The 20809-nt window shown below is 45.2% G+C and overlaps 1 protein-coding gene across 1 annotated transcript in view; it reads right to left on the reverse strand.

Annotated features, from left to right (window-relative positions):
- Positions 1-1888: 1888 nt before the first annotated feature.
- The window catches only part of ST8SIA1 (ST8 alpha-N-acetyl-neuraminide alpha-2,8-sialyltransferase 1), a 66869-nt gene continuing 47948 nt past the window's right edge, over positions 1889-20809 (reverse strand). The window contains exon 5 of the mRNA XM_033162848.1: positions 1889-2934. Within this exon, the coding sequence (XP_033018739.1) occupies positions 2469-2934 (466 nt within the window). The 3' untranslated portion in view covers positions 1889-2468. The remainder of the gene's footprint in view (positions 2935-20809) is intronic.

The following is a 20809-nucleotide window of genomic DNA, read 5'->3' on the forward strand; positions in this document are numbered from 1 at the left end:
TGAACCCACATTCTGTATGTAGAAGTTTCTGCCTCCACATCTGAAACATGAGTAGCTCCTCAAGCATCATATTTTGGCAAGCTGCATGTTCTGTGAAATCTCATATGCTGCCAAGCACTTTAAAAAAAACAGCAACCCCACCAACCATTCTGAACATGTCAACTATCAAACTCTGAAAAATATCAAATGGAAAGTCAAGTGCAGATATGTGTTAAGAGTCACAAGCTTTTAACTGAAGAACTGGTTAGGCTAAACTGATGCTGAATTGACTAAAAAGGCATCCCTGGTTAATTGGTCAACACTAAAAAAAAATTTAAATTAATTATTTTTGTTATAACTACTTAGAAGAGGCATGCCTGGGAGAGCAGGGTTCAAATCCCCGCTCAGCCTTAAAGCTCACTGCGTGACCTTGGGCCAGTCACCCATCTCTCAGCCTAACCTGCCTCACAGGGTTGTCGCAAGAATGAAAGTTGGGAAGAGAAGAACTTCCGAGCTCCTTGGCGGAATGGAGTAAGAAAATTAAATAATAAAGACATCACTTCTAAGGTGGCACCTACTGTAGCATATGCCGTCTTAAAATACACTCTTTCATCCAAAAGTAATGCTTTATTCATATGCAAATGTATGCAGATTTAGATCAAGTAAAACTAAATAAGTGGTTGCTTAATTCTGCACATGAATAAAGCTATATTTTTTATTGTGAGGGTGGGGAAGCATATGCTCTTTGTTTTTCTTTATCAGAGGCTGACTCCCTAATTAATATTCAGTGGAGATTCAGAAAATATGTGAGCACCCAGAGAATACTGGAAAGTATTCAACACCATAATTTGCAGGCGAAAAACTGGGAATTTTGGGGAGCAATTTTCTTGCCCTGCTGAGCACCTGACTTACATGCGTTTCTGGGAATAAGCCCTTAGCTTCGTCTAACCGTCCGCTCAGGGTCTTATTAGTTTGATGAACCCTAGATGTGGCTGTTTTCCAATATGAAGAAAATCACCGAAACGCTTCCCCTTTGCAAGCGCCGATGAAATGAATGGCAGGTAATCAAGGGCTGGAAATATGCAGGTGACATCATCGGCAGCTTGCGCCCATCTGACACTTAGGCAAAGTGTTGCAATGAGAAAACCATCCAGTCTTGGCTTACGGCTCCTCACTGCCGCTACAAAGTTCACATATATAGTTTCAAACTGAATCGATCAGCTCTTGTCATTTTGCTGGGGGTGGCCAGGGAGAAGGAATGAGATGGCTGATGTTTGGGTTAAGCACAAAAAGGTGGTCAGAATAAGATGGCATTGACATGAATTAAAGAAAGTTACAATTGCAAAGTGAAGTTTGTACGCATTATACATGGCCAGGCCACCATTGCGGGTTTCACACAAGAAGGTCCTTTCCTACTGCGACCTAGGACCCTCTATTTCGGAGAGATTGATCCTGGGAGATTGAACCTATGGCTCCTCCCCAAAGTCTGAACAGCTGCTCTGACTCTTAAGTGCAAACCACCACCTTCTTGGTGGGCCTGGAATGCAAAAGGAATGTCGGATGAAGCCCACACTGGAAACCCAGCATGCAACTTTCAGGCATTGCAAAATTGGCTTTCAGTTAAGTGTCTACAAAAACAGGAACTGACTGCCCAGGGTCTATCAACCAGGCCAGATTCTTGCTTATCACATGTGCAGGTACTCGGCATTTTGACAATGCGAGGCCAGCTCAGAATTGTGCCCAGTTCTGCACCGCGGGATCAAGTAGGTTTGGGTTTTATGACCGACAGCAATCTGGACTGCTCAACAGGAACTGTTACTCTACAGCAAATAGGCCTGTGTGGAAAGACCGGGCAATTGTTTCATCAAAAAATAAATATTTTGCTTAAAAAACATTCACATTTCTTTTAAAAAAAACGTTTCCCAGTTTATGCTACAAGGACTGGATAATACTGCTATTGAAAGGAGTAACCTGTCATTTTCTTTAAAAACAAAAACAGAAAAGGAGAGAAAAATTGGCACTGTCCTATGACTTGTTCAATACTCCCTGAAAGAAACAGGAATGAGTGACTCCAGGCACCTTTCAAAATCCAGCTTTGGAAACAAAACCAAAAAGGAAACCAAAAAGAAACCATATCCCCAGTTGAATGGGTTTTCAGTCTTAAATCTGAGCAATATGAAATACTCAGCAAAAGCCCTTTGTAACCCCCTACCCCTCTTCAAACCGCTTGATGCTCTCGAATCGCAACATTGGCAACACCCAGTCAAATCCCGCCATTTTGCTGAGTTAACAACCAATCACCTCGTGAAACACTGCATGTGAGGACTTCGATTCCTCTGTCCATCTTCAATGGAGCAACTGTTATTGTAGCATTCCATGCAAATCCCATTTTAAGGTTGGGTTTCGAGTCGTGTCCCCTCCCCGCAACATTTCCCCAGTTTGTTCATTTGGCGAGACACACAAACTCCCTCAGACCTTCTCCCAGGTTCTCAGGCTTCACAATGTTCCAGCTGCATTCGCAACACGCCACTCTTGTGGAGAAACCACAGCTGTAGGAATTCCTCCGGCATAGCGTGAAACCACGAATCCGGCAAGATGTTATCGTAGTAGTGGTGACTGATAAACTTCCCATGCAGGTCCATCGAAAAGGGCCAGAACCCATAAATCGTTACTTCTTCACACAAACCCAGGGCTGCACTGACCAGGAAGAGGCCAGTCGAAAGCCGCTTTCCATGGATTCCTTTGTTCTTCCAGAACTTTCCGATGTTGCGCAAGAAGTTTGGGTTGGCGAAAATCACCTTTTGCCTGGCGCCAACATCTGCTAGGGTGTAGTAGACCCTGAGAGAGGGCTCTGTCCCCGCTTTCATGGAGAAGGCTGGCATATAGATGTAGCTCTGGTTGTAGACTTTAACACTGTCCACAAAGGCTTTTCGGGACCAAAGAAGGTTCTGGAACCTGTTCAAAAACAGCAAGGGCAGGGGTGGGGGGAGAGGAATAACAAGTCAATGCCTTAAAATCAATTCAAAACAGTTTGAAAAGGCCTTGCGAGTACTGATGGCGAAGGCTTTTTGAGACCAAAGAAGATTTTGGACAAAAATATACTACTTTCAAGAAAGCAAATGGCTTTACCTTAGAAGCTTAGATTCATATGCTGATTTGGAAAGAAATTGCACATACTGATAGCTATGTCTGAAATGTTTCTGCTCTATCAAACAGGTTGGTGTTTCTGTTTTCATATATATATATATATATATATATATATATATATATATATATATATATAATTTTCAAATTTTATAATCACAATATTTTATAAATTCAATACTTTTCAAAAACAACAACCAACAATATAGACTTCCCCCCTCCCCTCCCCTGGTGTTTCTGTTTTCCTATTTCATCATGCTTACTAGGGCTGGGCGAGATGTATCAATATTTCATCCAAAACCAGCCTGAAATCCATATTGTGATATCAGTTTCATAATTTTTGAGCTGGAAATATATTGTGAATAATGACGCGTACATGTGTGTGTGTGCATGCGCTATGCAAAAATCACAATGTGGGTAAAACCGTGAAGCCAACCAATGCCTCTACATAGCTCCATTCTGATACACTGTACAGGTGAAACTCGAAAAATTAGAATATCGTGGAAAAGTCCATTTATGTAAGCAATTGTTTTCATTAGCTACTGGAGTTTAATATATGAGATAGACTCACGACATGCAACGTGAGATATGTCAAGCCTTTGTTTGTTATAATTGTGATGATTATGGTGTACAGCTGATGAAAATTGTTAATTTGAGGTTCTCATCAGCTGTACGCCATAATCATCACAATTATAACAAATAAAGGCTTGACATATCTCGCTTTGCGTGTCATGAGTCTTTCTCATATATTAGTTTCACCTTTTAAGTTGAATTACTGAAAGAAACGAACCTTTTCCACAATATTCTAATTTTTCGAGTTTCACCTGTATCAGTATATTGCAATGTTTAGCCAGTGATGTATCACGATGTTGAAAAACAGACATCGCCCAACCCTAATGTTTACCCTTTGCAGAAATGGAGAATGTGAGAACACCAGCAGCTCAATACAGTGGTACCTCTGGTTCCGAACTTAATTCATTCCGGAGGTCCGTTCATAACCTGAAACCGTTCTTAACCTGAGGTACCACTTTAGCTAATCGGGCCTCCTGCTGCTGCCGTGCCGCTGGCGCACAATTTCTGTTCCCATCCTGAGGTAAAGTTCTTAACCCGAGGTACTACTTCTGGGTTAGCGGAGTCTGTAACCTGAAGTGTTTGTAACCCGAGGTACCACTGTACTGGCTTTGCAGGAGATAGTAGCTGGCAGCAAATCTATGGACCTGATATCTCCTCTGTGTAAGCCAGTGGTAGCCAATGCGGTAGCTTCCAGATTTTGGACACCTACTTCCATCAGCTGCAGACAGCATGGTCAATAGTCAAGGATGATGGAAGCTGTAGTCTATTAACATCTGGAGGGCGTCCCGCCGGCTATCCCTGCTATGAGCAATTGAAAGTTGGGCGCTTTCCAAATACCCCATTTAGGTTTCAACAAAACCAGCTGTGGCTTGCTTTGAGGCTGCTCATAGCTACCCTTTCCCTCCTACATCAACTCATCCTGTAATTAACTATATGAAACGCTGAAATAGCGACTTTGCAGGTCAGGTGCGCCATCAGAGTCTGGGGAGGCATCATAAGCCATGACATAAACATTATGCCAGGAAGATAAAAGAGAAGCTGAGCTTAATAGGAAAACATTGCTACTATTATCCAAAAAAGCGAACCAGAATTAGAAACACAGCTGGCTTGGGAGGGTACATTTCTTGCTTCTATTTAAATGCAAATGTCATATTCTCGGAATAGCTGGGTTTAACTCATAAGAAGTGGGATTGGGCTAATGGTAAATCCTTTTTTTTGCCAATTAATTTTTATTCATTTTTCAAATTTATAACACGTCAACTCCAATTAAAACTAATTTAATACACCCCCTCCCCCCCCCAAAAAAAACCTGGCTTCCCACTCTCTCAGGTATTTCCATTTCTTCCTGCTTTACATGCTGCTTATTTTACAGATTTATCTCTAATTAGCATTTGGGGGGGGGGCTAATGGTAAATCCAATCTAGCGTAGTATCTGGCTAGATACCCGTGGGTCCACAAATCAAACCTGGGAGAGATTGCCACCCTCAATGAACAGCTTCCGGATGTGGAGGTTGTGCTAAGTTGCCATGGCTAATAGCCACTGGTGGACCCTTCACCAAACCCAGTTTCTGGGACACTCCAGTAGGTATCCAATCTTTTGGGTCCCACACAAGCAAGTAATATGCATGGATACCTTATTTCTGCCCTTCCACGGGTTTAATTGCCATGCCTACGGCTTTCAAAACCAAGAAGCGGTGTCTGCGATGGGTTCATGTTCAATCGCACATGTGTCGTTCAGTTGGGGATGTGAGAATGGGCCAATATCGACAGGCATTTTGTATCTCACCTCAAATGCAACACATTTCAGGGAAGTCTGTTTATTTTGTTCTCCTGACATCCAGTGCTATATACGCGTGTGGGGCTGAGGTTGTTGTAATACTCAGGGTATAGGCCAGATCCAGCCAATGGGGCGCCCTCCAGATCTCATGGAATGATTCCCCACATTTCTTCACTGCAACTTCAATTCATTGGTTGCTGCTTTTCTTTTTAAATGGGTGGAAAGAAAGGTGGAACACCATTATATCGTATCACATGTCTCCTTTACCAGGCGTCCACTGGAGGAGACTCAGGTTGCTGTTGACTGTACGGTGGTACCTCAGGTTACAGACGCTTCAGGTTACAGACTGCTAACCCAGAAATAATGCTTCAAGTTAAGAACTTTGCTTCAGGATAAGAACAGAAATCGTGCTCTAGCGGCACAGCGGTAGCAGGAGGCCCCATTAGCTAAAGTGGTGCTTCAGGTTAAGAACAGTTTCATATTAAGAACAGACCTCCAGAACGAATTAAGTTCTTAACCCAAGGTACCACTGTACATTCACAGAAACAATCCATTTGGGCCTCCTCCGTAGGCTGCGTTCAGACATCACACCAAACCATAGTTTAGCATGGTGAGGATGAATCACAGCAAACCACTGGCTGTGCACATACCCTTGCCCTGCTCTTTTGCTGCCACCAAGATTGAAAACATCTGCTTCTGAGTAACCACAGTTTAACATGCTGTCATCTCCAAACTCTAAACTGTGGTTAGTATTAACTATGTTTTCCTTAAACAGGGCAGGTTAATAGGCCAAGGTGTGAATTTAAATTCTCAAATAAGCTCCATAATTAACATTAACCAGTTGGCTGGGTTCGAATGACACGGCCGGCTACAGCTAATCTAAACCGGAAAGAAATGGTGCCATACTCCTCCTTGAAGCTGTGCTGGAGGAGGATGGAGAGTTTGTGAGCCCTAGGCTCATGGTGGGCTGTTCTGGTCATGCTAAACTACGGTTGACCATGGTGTTCAAACCAGGCCATCAAATATAGACCTTGCAGGCTGAGTTTGACCCATGGCATCTATAAGAAAGAAAGATACCAGTCAGCAAGGTTGGCACAGAAACCTAGAATGCTGCCTTATTCTGAGGCAGACTGTTGGACCATACATATACCTCACTACCTGACACTAGCTGGCAGCAGCTTGTCAGACTTCACACAGAGTTCCCTGCCAGCCGCCCTGCCTGCAGATGCTCGGGATTGAACCTGGGAGCTTCTGAATGCAAAGCAGATGCTCTACCCCTGAGCTATAGGGCTTTCCTCATCAAATCCACAATGGCCTCTGCTTGACTGCCACCAACTGTGTTGGCCTAGGTGGGCCAATGCAGCATAAGGCAACTCCTTTCCTTAGAAAGCATTTATGGTGCTTTCAGTCTTCCCCACTCAGTTCATTGTTACAATCCTCTCTCTTTTCCTCACTGTAAACTAATTTATCCAAGTAAGCACAAACAGTAGTTTATCCGTTTATCCACCCACATCTAGGCTCCTGCCTCTCCCAATTGCTCTGTCTCAGGCTATTATCCCAGAACACTTATTTACTATAAAAACAGATAACATTGCGGTTACGTGGGTTCAGTTTCCACTTGTTTTGTCTGAGAGGAGGAACTCTTCCACCAGAACCACCTCCTCACTATTCTAGCCATGCCTCTGTTCCTCTGGGCATTGTTAAGCACAGCAAAAACACTCCAGGGTTTCTTTCTATGCACTTAAGTGCCCCTCGCAAGAGACAGGAATCCAGCTCAGCTTTGCAGTTCCTCGGTGAAACGATGCTCTCTGGGGTGAGGTGCATTTCATTTTCAATCAAAGTGTACCAAGCCCAGCGGCAGAACAAGAATGCAGTTAAAATAAATAAATAAATAAAAGCATCCAGGGAAATGGCATGAGAAATGCATATAGCAAGTGGGAACAGCAAAAAATAAACAAATTGTTGCAGTGTGCCAATCAATTGGGGTGTGTCATTTTTAAGGGATGAAACTTGTTTGGTTTTTTGGTTTTTTTTTTGCAAATTTCTTCAGTGAGGGGGGTCTGTTTCTGGGTGAGAGGAACGCAAATACATTATTATTTCCATGGCAGGACAACATTTCGCTTGGTAGGTCTCCACTACATCTGATGAAGAAGCACTTAACTGCTTGAGGAAAACCGAAGGATTTTAATTTTACCGTCTGAAAATGCCAGGTAATGCTAAATAATAAAGGCAGCAAAAAATGATAATGATATTTATATATAACTGAAAGTACTTGGCAATCATGTTTAACGATTTCTTTGCCATTTCACACACATTTCACTTGCCAAGCAAAACCAAATCGTATTAATTTAGCCCCAAACATCTTTTGAATTCCCAAGAGCTATATCGAGGAAAGCAAGGTGATGTTACAATGATGGAAGAATGTTTAAAGGACAGCAAGTTATGTAAAATATCTTCCAGATCCTTTTAAATTGATTTAAAATTGATGGTACTGTAGTGAGTTTTTCTACAGCGCTTTAGCAATTATTATTACAGTGGTACCTCGGGTTAAGAACTTAATTCGTTCTGGAGGTCCATTCTTAACCTGAAACTGTTTTTAACCTGAGGTACCACTTTAGCTAATGGGGCTTCCCGCTGCCGCTGGAGCAGGATTTCTGTTCTCATCCTGAAGCAAAGTTCTTAACCCGAGGTACTATTTCTGGGTTAGTGGAGTCTGTAACCTGAAGCGTCTGTAACCCGAGGTACCACTGTATCATTGCTGTCAGTAAATTTTAAACCACTTCCAAACCTAGCTCTGGAACTATTCATTAGAAACAATTGAGTGATAATATAATTGTATCATTTGGCAACAGATATCCAATCGTTTCCAAAACAAAATTCTGTACAGCAAACCAGTGCATTTGCACCAGCAAACAGCTTCAAAATATATGCAGACAACTTGACTATTGCATCATCAACATTAATCCCTTTCCCCTTTAATTACCCTCTGAGAAATGCTGCATCCACAATAAGGGCAAAACGATTTCTGACATTATCCACATCTTTAGCCTTGCCTTTAAAAACATGAAACAAGCAGAGGGGGGACAGAGGGTGCCTGGATCCGTACCATGCCAATGGAGGAGGAAGGTTTTGATGCCACGGCAATCTCGGTTGGTTTCATGGGAATGGCTGCACGCAGAGGAATGGTGGGTGGCACCAGCTGGGGAAACCCCAAGGGAAGAAGGCTCAGAGCCCGGGGAGGGGTGGTGGGGTGACAATGGATGGTCATAAGGAGAAGGCTGGCAGGGAGGGTAGCTTGTCGCAGCAGGAGGGGGAGACCCCCTGGCTTCTTCACCATCGCTGCCTCTTGGCCCCCTCCTCTCCTGCTTCCGCTTCTGATTCTGGACTTCTCTCTGTCACAGACTCTCCGTGCTCACTAAACCCTGTTACCTCTTCAGCTTCAGACACCTCCTCCTCCTACAGTCTTCGCCTTCTGACCACCATAGCTGTCAACTTTCCCTTTTCTCTTATTCCAGCGCCGTTTCCCATTGCAAAAAAAGGGGAAAGTTGACAGCTATGGCTGTTTCCCAATGCAAAAAAAGGAAGGTGGACAGCTCTCCCATGGGGGTTCCTCAGTTGGTGCCTCTCACTACTCCTCTAGAATTCTACGACCCTATATAAATTTAGTAAATACAGTAAGTAATAAGTTACAGGTGGGTAGCCGTGTTGGTCTGCCATAGTCGAAACAATGCACACGAAAGCTCATACCAAGAACAAACTCAGTTGGTCTCTAAGGTGCTACTGGAAAGAATTTCCTATTTTGTTTCGAGTAAGTAACAAAATAAGGTGGGAGAGCCTGTTGCCAACAACCTGCTTGCAATATCAACAACACTTTTGCAAGGGGGAAAGGCTCCCCAGGGAAGAAGAGGTAAACGTTCCTGTTTGCAGACATTCCCCCTTGTCTGTTTCAATGTTACGGTGCAATGCCTAGGATCCTGCATGGTATTCAATACATCTAAAGTCTCCCCTTTTGCTTTTTTAAAAAAAACAAAATTCCTGGAAATCCTTCCTTTTGAATGGAAACCCTGCTATGACTCCATCGTTAATCATTTGGATCAGTCTGCTGGTGATAGGAGTCATTACAGAAACTCTGCATCTCCTGTGAGCAATGGCTGAATTTGTCGGGATGAGCTAAGCTGTGCTTGATTACTGTTATTATGTGGAAGAAGAGAGGAGGAGAGACCAGCTCCTGGAAGCTTATAATAAGCATTGCATCAGCTGGCTCCTACCACTCTCTGAATTTCCGAACCCAACAGGGTCAACTCAGGGGCAGGTTTAAAGCCACACAAGCTTTGTGGCTCAGTGCTAGGGCATCTGCCTTCCCTGCAGAAGGTCCCCGGTTTGATCCCTGGCATCTCCAAGTAGGGATGGGAGAGACCTCTGCCTGACACCCTGGAGTGCCGCTGAGCTAGGTGGATCAATGATCTGAATCAATATAAGGCAGCTGTCATGGACTGGTTGGACACAGAGGAATGGTGGGAGGAATCAGCTGGGGAAACTCCAAGGGAAGAAGGCTCAGAGCCAGGGGATTGGTGGTGGGATGACAAACAGTGGGCAGAGGGAGAAAGAGGGAGAGGACGGGGAAGAGGAGGTGTCAGAAGCTGAACAGGTAGCAAAACGTAGTGAGCTACAAGAGTCTGTGCCAGAGAGAAATCCAGAATCAGAGGCAGAAGGTGAAGTGGGAGAGTGGGATGTGGGAGCCCAAGAGGAAGAGATGAGTCAGGCAGATGACAAGTCACAGGTGTTGCCCCCTCCTGCTGCAACAAGCTCCCCTCCCTGCTCCCAGAACAAGAAGTGGCATGAAAGGGACGGAGGAGAGGTTGGCTGCACACAGGCGCAGTCCCTGATTGCTTGGGAAAAGCCCTGGTGGGGAGGCAGGGACTTTCAGCCTCAACAACTGGTTTTCATGGAGGAAGACTGCCGGGAATGAGTTGCCCTGCTCATTAGGCCTGACACTCAGCCAATTCTGTGGAGCTCATGTTTTTGCTAATAAAGAGTTAACTCCATCTTTGAACTGTGTGATTACTGACCGTCACACGCCAGTCAGCTTTTGTTTCTACGTGGTAATTTCACTTGAACAAGCCTTGGGTTACCTCAGCACAATTCATGTCTGCAAGTTAAGCCATGAGTAGTGAAGATGGGGGAAGAAATCTATTTTGGGTTGCAGCTTAATTCAAACCTTCCTAATTTCTGCTTCCAAAAACAAGACGTGAACTGCACTGAAATGCTGCTGTCCTTCAAAAATCTGCACTTTTCAGAATTTTGTGATGCAACTCCCAAACCAAAACATGCGTCTGGGGTGGGGATGGCTGGCATGGTTAGTGCATCAGACTAGGACCTGGGAGACCAGGGTTCAAATCTTCCACTCGGCCATGAAGCTCACTAGCCTACATCACAGGATTGTTGTGAATATAAAATGGGGTGGAAGAGAACTATGTACGCTACCTTGAGCTCCTTGGAGAAAAAGTAGGATATCACTGCAATCGATAAATAAAATATATGAACAGTGTGAAAGCGGGGCCCCATGACACCAATTTCAGGGTCCCTTTCTGAAGCATTCTCCCCCATTCAGTGCAGTTCAGAGGTGGATGCTGGTTGCCTAATCCGCTTCTAGGCAACAAAGGTCAAAATCAGCCTTCCTAAACTCACTGGTGGAGGAAGGCAGGTGTGGGGGTTGCGGTGCGCACCGGGTGTCAGCCGTGAGGGCAGGTGACATTGCCACGCCACCCTCAGAAAGGGAGAGCCAGTGTGGTATAGTGGTTAGGAGCGGTAGACTCGTAATCTGGTGAACCGGGTTCGCGTCTCCGCTCTTCCACATGCAGCTGCTGGGTGACCTTGGGCTAGTCACGCTTCTTTGAAGTCTCTCAGCCCCACTCACCTCACAGAGTGTTTGTTGTGGGGGAGGAAGGGAAAGGAGAATGTTAGCCGCTTTGAGACTCCTTCGGGTAGTGAAAAGCGGGATATCAAATCCAAACTCTTCTTCTTCTTCTTCTCAACCCCACCCCACGCTCACTGCGCGGGCGGCAGGCCACTAGGAACAGGTGGCTAGCAGCACCCCTCCCGACGCTCTCTGTGCAGGTGGCAGGTGGCTAGGGACGCTTGCCACGTGGGTGGCTAGCAACGTGCCCCCATGCTCACCATGCAGCCACAGGTGCCGGGGCAGGTAGCTCCGCCCCTGCCTAAACTCTCCTATTTCTGCTTCCATGAAACCTGCTGAGCAGCAGAATCCAATGAAAGGATATCTCAGTTGGTAAGCATGAGATTCCCAATCCCTGGAGGGCCTTGGATTGCCCACTGCTGATCTCAAGAACCAGCCCCTTCTCTCACAAGGAATCATAATCTGAGTAAGGGCCTTTCCTGGAAGATGTGGACGAAAAGGTTTATTCATCAACAGCACTGCACTGCCCTTTCGAAAAAGCCACCCATGTATCCAGCAGATTACAAAGCGCTCAATTTATACAGGTGGGCTGGCATGTTTTCAGATGGAACAAACTGTACGTGTTTCATCACCGCTATTGATTTGAAATGCAGCTCCTGCTGAGATGCATAATTTTATTCATAGGGAAGGCATGTCAGCGCCAGTGGAAATAGTAATTATCGTGCACGGAAAATAACAATCTATCACAGCGCTGCAGTGGAGGCGCCGAATTAGAAATTCTGAAACAAACACATTTCCCTGAATAATTTTAAAGAAAGAGGAGCTATTGGAAATTGGGATGGGGTGGGGGGTGGGGGATAGACCAAGTGGCAGAACGCCAACCCTTTTGCTTGCACCAAGTCTCTGGCTTTGGTCCCTTGCATCTCCAGTTGGAATGAAATCTGGGGGGGGGGGGAGGTGAGTGGCCTCTTTCATGAGTTCCAGGCAGTGGCAAACCACAGTGGACAATACTGGGCTAGATGGATGGACCAATGGTCTGATTCAATATAAGGCATGGGTTCAAATGCTATGATCTTCCTTGCACACACAAAAATAGGAACAGGGGTCATAGCTTAGTGGTAGAGCACATTTGTACATATAAAGTCCCGATCTTAAGCATCTCCAAACAGGGCTGGGGAAGGTGGTTATCTGAAACAGTAGCTGTGCCTCTTGAAATTCTCCAGCCTGTTTAATAATAATAATAATAATAATAATAATAATAATAATAATAATAATTGTACCCTGCCTAGCCACTCCGGGCAGCTTCCAACAGATACAGAAACATAATAAAACATCAAACATTAAAACTTCCCAATACAGGGCTGCCATCAGATGTCTTCTGAAAGTCAGGTAGTTGTTCATTTCCTTGACATCTGATGGGAGAGCGTTCCACATACTACCGAGAAGGCCCTCTGCCTGGTTCACTGTAACTTCACTTCTCGCAATGAGGGAACCACCAGAAAGCCCTCGGAGCTGGACCTCAGTGTCCGGGCTGAACGATGGGGGTGGAGACGCTCCTTCAGGTATATTTAATGCTATATTCTTTTTAACACTTGATTGGGAGCCACCCAGAGTGGCTGGGGAAACTCAGCCAGATGGGCGGAGTACAAATAAATTATTATTATTATTATTATTATTATTATTATTATTATTATTATTATTATTATTATTATTATACTGGAGGGCTTTAGGTCAGCACCAACACTTTGAATGTTGCTTGGAAACGTACTCAGTTTGTGGACGGAGAACTTGGAAGAACCCTTCTGCTGGATTCCACCAGTGAAATTTTCTCAAGAGGGGAAAAAAAACAACCTGCAGAATTTTGACTCAGCTCTGTTTGGAGCCACTTCCAGTCAGAGTAGTAGACAACACTGGCCCATGTGTTTAGTGATCTGGCTTAGTATAAGGCAAGTGCACATGTATGAAGCGCATGTATGCCAGAGTCCACACTACACGTTTCCTTCTCAGGGATGTTAAGCATGTTTGCATCTGTTCCAAGTCCTCCAGAACTATCAAGGAATCCACGTGTCACTATAACAGAGTCTCTAAGTATATGTAGCAAGCCCCAGAGAAGTCCCCTAGACAGGGACCTAGCTCATTAATGTACCCAAAGCCCCCAGGCACGCACAGGAGCATACAGAAGGACCAAGCTTCAATCCTTGACATCGACAGTGAGAACCATCTCTGACCAATGCTTGCTCCAACGCCCTAAGCACCAGCACCATTATCTTGATTCAGGCCTAAACCAACATTATGTAATTTCCTGATCGGTTCTAATTCAGCCATTTTGCACTAAAGCTATCTTGTCCCATCTAGCTCAGTATTATTATTTTTTAAAATATTATTTTTATTAAAGATTTTTCTTAGTTTACAAAAGTACGTGCATTGTCTGTTTTTCAGGTTTTAGAGGTTTTTTCCCTATAGATGAGTTACATTTAATGTGAGACAGTGCTGTACACAAAATAACTGGGGAAGAAGAAAAGGGGGAGATGGGTGGTAAAACTTACATTATTTTACTGGCGCTGTGGGTTAAACCACAGAACCTAGGGCTTGCTGATCAGAAGGTTGGAGGTTTGAATCCCCGCGAAGGGGTGAGCTCCCGTTGCTCAGTCCCTGCTCCTGCCCACCTAGCAGTTTGAAAGCACGTCAAAGTGCAAGTAGATAAATAGGTACCACTCTGGTGGGAAGGTAAACGGCGTTTCCGTGCGCTGCTCTGGTTCGCCAGAAGCGGCTTTGTCATGCTGGCCAAATGACCCGGAAGCTATATGCCGGCTCCCTTGGCCAGTAACGCGAGATGAGCGCCGCAACCCCAGAGTCGGACACGACTGGACCTAATGGTCAGGGGTCCCTTTACCTTTACCTTTATGTGGGGTCGATTTTGCTCAGTATTGTCTACTCTGACTGGCAGCAGCTATCCAGGGTCCTTCCACCCCACCTGCTACCTGACTCTTCTTTGAACTGGAGATGCAAACTGACCCTGTGACCTTCTCCGTGTAAATCACATGCTCCATATCTGAGCTATGAAGCTGTTGTGTTCTTTCTTAGACCCGGCAATGTGTCAACTGGCCCATTGATTCCCCAAGGATGTGAGAACCAAAATGTGCAGACTTCCCTTAATCAGTATTCTTTCCCACACTCCTTTTAATCTATGAATTGAAGGATGGACCAGCCCCCATCATTATTCAAATGGCCTCGCAAAACAGTGTGGTTAAGCTAATAAAGGCTGATTCTTCAGAGGAAGAATATCTCACTTTGCATTTGCTAGCAAACATTGGAGAATAATTAGCAGTACCCTTTGCTGGCCCAGTGAGGGAAATAGACCTCTAAAAGGTGAAGATTCTGGCTGGAGTTTGCGGAGTGAGGACGGAGTCTTGCGAAGAACGCTGCTCTTTAATGCAAACAAATATTGATCCAATAAATCACTGTGTCTCAATTAACCTTTTCAAGGTTAATAAAATAAAACAATGCTAGAATACGTTATCTCAGGGAGAAATCTGTTCCCAAAAAGCGTATATTAGCCCAAAGGTGTTCATTAAGGGAAATTCACACTAGAATGCTGGTGCATTTTCAAGAATTGCAAACAGCTGCAGAAATGCGGAAAACTGAATGTGAGACGGGGGAAATGACAAACGGAGAAGACCAAAATTTACGGTTTCATCCAACTCTCTACCAGTTGCTGGAATCTGAATTACATTGACTAAGGAGGGGGCTGCCATCAACACCTCCCCACATCCCTGATTATATTGCCTTTTGGAAAGCCTCCTTGAGAGCCAACCTTGGCTGAAAAACTGAACAAAAGCAGCAACTGGGACACACAACAACCATGTTGCAGTGTGATGCACTCCCTGTTCAAGATTCCAGACACGAAGGCAATTCCCCCCCTTCTCTTTCTAATAGGCAAAGCCATCAAATTAGACCACTCGAAATCCTCCTTTCCTGTATCTCTCAAAATTACCAGAAAATCTAATCAGCCCTGAAGTGACACAAGTTGTTATTGTCAAAATCAGTCCATGTTGCTGTGTTAATGTCTCTCTCTCTCTCTCTCTCTCTCTCTCTCTCTCTGTGTGTGTGTGTGTGTGTGTGTGTGTGTGTGTGTGTGTATTCTTACTGTGGCTGGGAGGGTCACCTGCACTTGTTAACGTGATTTCCTAAGACTGATTCAATATTGCCTCAGCTTGGCACAAGGTGCACAAAAACCCCTCCATTTTTGTCCACGATGAATTCAGAAGAAGCAGTTCAAAAGAATTGAGACAATAAGGTATACAGGCACATCTTTGTTTGGGTTGTATGACCATAATGCATTTTTATTTCTGTGCTGACCAGGGGATGAGGAGTAGAAACAAACCCCTAATTTTCTGTCTACCATTCCAAAAGATTTGTCCCCAACAGATGACGAGAATAAATATGAGGTGGCCCTTGGAAGTATCTGCCTCAAAACTAATTTTTCCTACCTGTCTGCTCAATGCCGCACTCTCAAGGGGATCATTAAACGAGTCAGATAACCCAGCCACGTCCAACTCCCAAGCCATTGCGATCTACTCCCAGTATTAAAAAAATGGCAGTGATCTACCCATTGTCATTGTCAAGAGTAGTCGAGCTTTTTTGGGGGAGGGAGTGACCACAGTTGTTTTTTGTTTGTTGATGGGGAGAGATGATCTTCCTGCAAACGGTAAGCGGCACACCTGCGAATGACCAGTTGGACATGCCTGACATAACTTAACAGACTGATGGGCCTGGCTATTTCAATGCTTAGATCAGGGGTAGGCAACCTAAGGCCCATGGGCCACAAGCGGCCCATGGGGGGGTCGTTAAACCGGCCCACGAGCCGCCCACTGGGGTGAACCGGCCTAGGTGAGGTAAACCTTGCCGACCCCTGGCTTAGATCTCTTAGCATGGGGATGGGGAGCCTGATCAGGGTGGTCATTTGTCCTACGTTACAAATCCTCTGTTGGAAGGATTGTCCAGTTCATCCCATTTAAATATAAAGAACTGTGAAAAGAGAGACCAAGAGACCGCATAGAATTGCCCATCAACAGTTATCACTGGGGCGGGTGACCAAAAAGGCAACACAGGTCATCTTGTCACAGTATAAATTTTGGACACAGCTCTTGCAAAATTTTGTAAAAGTGACATGTTAAAAGGATGTACACAGAGAGAAAGAAACAAGGGCTAACCCAAAGCTTGGTTTTTAGCAATGATCTGATCCCTTCCTCTCCTTACTCAACACCCCCCCCACACACACTCCACATTGGCACCAGTTTCTGAGTCAAACGGGGGACTGGGGAGACTGCATTGAGTTAGGACCCCAGTGCTTATGACTTAGCAAGATAAAAGATTTGAGATGAGATGTTTTTGTAGTACTACCTTGAATAGGGCGGGCTGGTGGGATCAAACACCGTGTTCAAAATTCGACCACCAGCTGAAAATCACAGCAAGCAACCAGCCCTCCGAGCAATCAAAAGTACAGGCAGTCTAAAATTGCCCTCTGCTAATTAAATAAAATGGGGACAAATGCACTAACGTGCTTCCTATGTCTTGCACTCTGATAGCTTAACTCGACAGAGCAGCTGGTTTGCGTCTTGGTCATCCAGAATACGTGTGGAGACATTACAAATAAGATGGCCATCGGCTGGGAGGATCTATGAAACGGAGAGCGAGGCACCGAAAAGGATTTATAGTGCGGAAGGCAACATGATGTCCTTCAATTGTTGTGGACGGCAACTTCCTACAGCACCAGCAAGCATGGCCCCTGGTCAGGAATTATAAGAGTTGCCATCCGAAACATCCAAAGGCCCCACAAGTTGGCTCCCTCTGCTTTAGGGGGGCTGCCACAGGACTGGATGCTAGGTTAACTGAAGAAGAAAAATACATTGGACATCAAATTATTTCAAAGGTCCAAACTATATGGGTCACAGTGTTAGAAACTCAGATATATAAGCTAATCGCCAAATGGCACCTTAAACCTGGGTTAGGGTCGCCACAACAGAATGTCTAGGTGCCATTTCCCTCCAATGTGGTGGCTCCCAATTAGCTAATTACTGAGGAACCCCTATTTTTTCAAAAGCCAAGCCACCGACCCCCTACTTTTGAAAACGTTGATTTCTCTATGGTAGTTACCTCTGCAAAGCAATTTTTTTCAAACAAAATGTGGGGTGGCCCCTAATAAGCAAAGGATTTTAGGTATACAAAAAAAACCAGACTAGGGCTGAGCGATATCTGGTTTTCAACATCGTGATATATCAGCAGCTAAACATCACAAAGAGGCATGTCCAAAGTCAGTTCCGGGGGCCTAACGTGGCCCCTGTGGCAATTTATTTCCTGGGATAAAATCCTTTAAAAAAAACCAACCTCAACAACTTCAATCCCAAAAAAGGTCAACAACTTTGGTTGGCCCTCTTTGAAAAAAGTTTGGACGCCACTGCTAGTCCAATATATCACGATGTCTGAAATTGGAAATCAGGCGTGGGGATGAGGGAAGGAGCAGTCATGGAGATCGGGGGGGGGGGGAGGAGATGAAGTGGAGTCACCTCCATCACGTGGTTTGAGTGGGAAGCGGGGCAGCCAGCGAAGATGCATATCCACTATGACTGCTGCTGCTTTCCTGCTGACTGAGGAAAGCTGCTCTGCTGCAGTGCCAGGGGAAGGTGGAGCCCCGGTGCCTTGAAGTGAGGGCGATCGTGATGGCTGGTATGTATGGGGAGTCGTGATGGATGGTATGTATGTGTATGTGTGGATGTAAATGCATAAATGTGTATATGTGGCTGTAAATGTGGGATGGCATTCAATTTTGTTGTACTATTGTTATGTACTGAGTTGAATAGGATCCAAAATGCAGTAGTCTGATTGGTCCTAGAACAATAGGATTCAGCATGCAGCAGTCTGATTGGTCCTAGAACAATAGGATTCAGAATGCAGCAGTCTGATTGGTCCGCAGGAGCCACCCAATCCAGCTCCAGGTGGAAGTGAATCCGCAACCCAATTGGCATACAGGAGTATCCCGGAATTAGCCAATCACGTGGGGCCCATTGTGTAAATAGTGTATATAAAGCAGACATTTTGGGGGAACTGCATTCCTCGCTACTATGAGCTGAATAAAGAGCATGAAATCCACACTTGACTCCGAGTATATTTCAACTATGTACAATGACAATAAAGTATCTATCTATCTATCTATCTATCTATCTATCTATCTATCTATCAGCTGCCCCGTTCTCCGTCAGCGTGAGGGAAGGCAGCTCAGATCAGCAGCGTTATCGGCTGAGATCATCGTGCGATATCAGTGGTGCCTTGAATTTGGCTGCCCCGCTCTCCCTCGCGCAAGGAGAGATGTATTGCCAAGTCAAATTGTTATTGCAGTGTGATTTGGACCAATAAACAGCACAGCGCTAGAACAGTCCCTAAAATTTGTGATGCAAAAATGATGAACATTTAGTTGGGGAGAGGCAAGGGATGGGGACACGGACCCCCTGGGTGCATTCCTTGGACACCCTGGGGTCCCCGGACACCTAATTGGGAACTACTGTTCCAATGGATTCAGCCATGGTTTTGCCTTCTCCCAAGGCTTTACGCTCCCTTAGTGCAAGCAGTCCCCCTTTTGAATGCTGGGAAATGTTATTATGTCCTGATGCTGAACTTCTCAGCTGCCTTCAGCTCCAGCACATGGTAGCTGCAGCACAGATGAATCATCACCAGATGAGTAAATATACTAGGGGGTCAGGGGTCAGGTGACAAGTAGATTTAGCAGCTGCTAAATATAAGAAGGAACGAGCAAAATTATGTTGGGAAATAAATAAATCTCCAGCTTGCTGCAAGTTATTCAGTTTCCCTCTCTCTTTCAGTTTGCAATCTGAAATCTGGAAATGAAAAAATGCAAGGAGGGAGAGAAGGGGAAGGAAGTGGGGTTTGGTTGGGAGGCTGTTTTCTCAGCTTCAGGCTGTAAAAGAAGGGAAATGTGTGGGACAAATGGGAGTAGAAACCTGGAAATAATCCCATCTCTTCCTTTAAATTTATGAATTAACAGACCAGGGTTGCATCAAACTACCTAGTTGTAGTCAACTGCCGTATTTTTCGCTCCATAAGATGCACCTGACCTTAAGACGCACCTAGTTTTTAGAGGAGGAAAGGGGGGAAAGCCCCCTTTTTAAGGATCAGCTCAAAGTTGTGCAGCTTCTTTTGCAAAGGGGAAAAATCCTGTTTTTATGGGGTTCAACTCACAGTTCTGCAGCTTCTTTAGGAAAGGAAAGGGAGCCATTTCTACAGTTTCCACACAGATAATCTAATCAGCCAGTCACATGTCAGCCTCCGTCTGCAGAACATTCAACAATGGAGGCCTGGGCAAGGGGCAGGGCCAGAAAAGGAGCCAGAGATCGACCACACATTCGCTCCATAAGACGCACAGACATTTCCCCATACTTTTTAGGAGGAAAAAAGTGTGTCTTATGGAGCAAAAAATACTGTGATTTCTACTCAGATTCATTGAAACTAAAAGTACGGTTAACTGAGGACCATTAATTTTAATGGGTTGAATGCAACCTAAAGCTTAGATACCAGTTTGTATTTCAAAATGAAATCCCAAGGCAGTCCACAAACAAATAAAATGGCAACAAAGTGTCTCAAGAATATCATCCCCCCTGGCCAAAGGTAGAGGCCAGAACAATGGCAGACGGTCCATTAGGACAAGTGGGGCAATGTCTCACCAAGCTCAGTGCCATGGACTGGAGTCCATGTATAGGAGTGGCCGGAGGCAGCTGATGGGGAACCCCCAGGGGAAGAAGGCTCAGAGCCTGGGGATTGGTGGTGGGATGACAATGCGTGGTCAGAGGGAGAAGACTGGGAAGAGGAGACGTTGGAAGCTGAAAGGGCAACAGGGTTTAGTGAGCAGGGGGAGTCTGTGGCAGAGAGCAGTCCAGATTCAGAGGCAGGAATGGAAGAAGGCCAGGAGACAGAGATGAGGAAGGCAGCGGAAGAAGCTGCCGATGAGGTGGTGACCCCCACCAGAAGAAGAAGAAGAGGAGGAGAAGGAGTTTGGATTTGATATCCCGCTTTATCACTACCCGAAGGAGTCTCAAAGCGGCTAACATTCTCCTTTCCCTTCCTCCCCCACAACAAACACTCTGTGAGGTGAGTGGGGCTGAGAGACTTCAGAGAAGTGTGACTAGCCCAAGGTCGCCCAGCAGCTGTATGTAGAGGAACGGGGACGCGAACCTGGTTCACCAGATTACAAGTCTACCATTCTTAACCACTACACCACACTGGCTGTCAAGTCCCATTGACGATTGCATCCTAAACCCGGCATGTGCCATGTGGGATGGGTCAACCACACTAGAGCCCCATCTCTCACGGGGCCACTTAGACCAGCATCAATATGCTCAAATGAGTAT

Source organism: Lacerta agilis, chromosome 10 (assembly GCF_009819535.1).
Source record: "Lacerta agilis isolate rLacAgi1 chromosome 10, rLacAgi1.pri, whole genome shotgun sequence".
NCBI lineage: Eukaryota > Metazoa > Chordata > Lepidosauria > Squamata > Lacertidae > Lacerta > Lacerta agilis.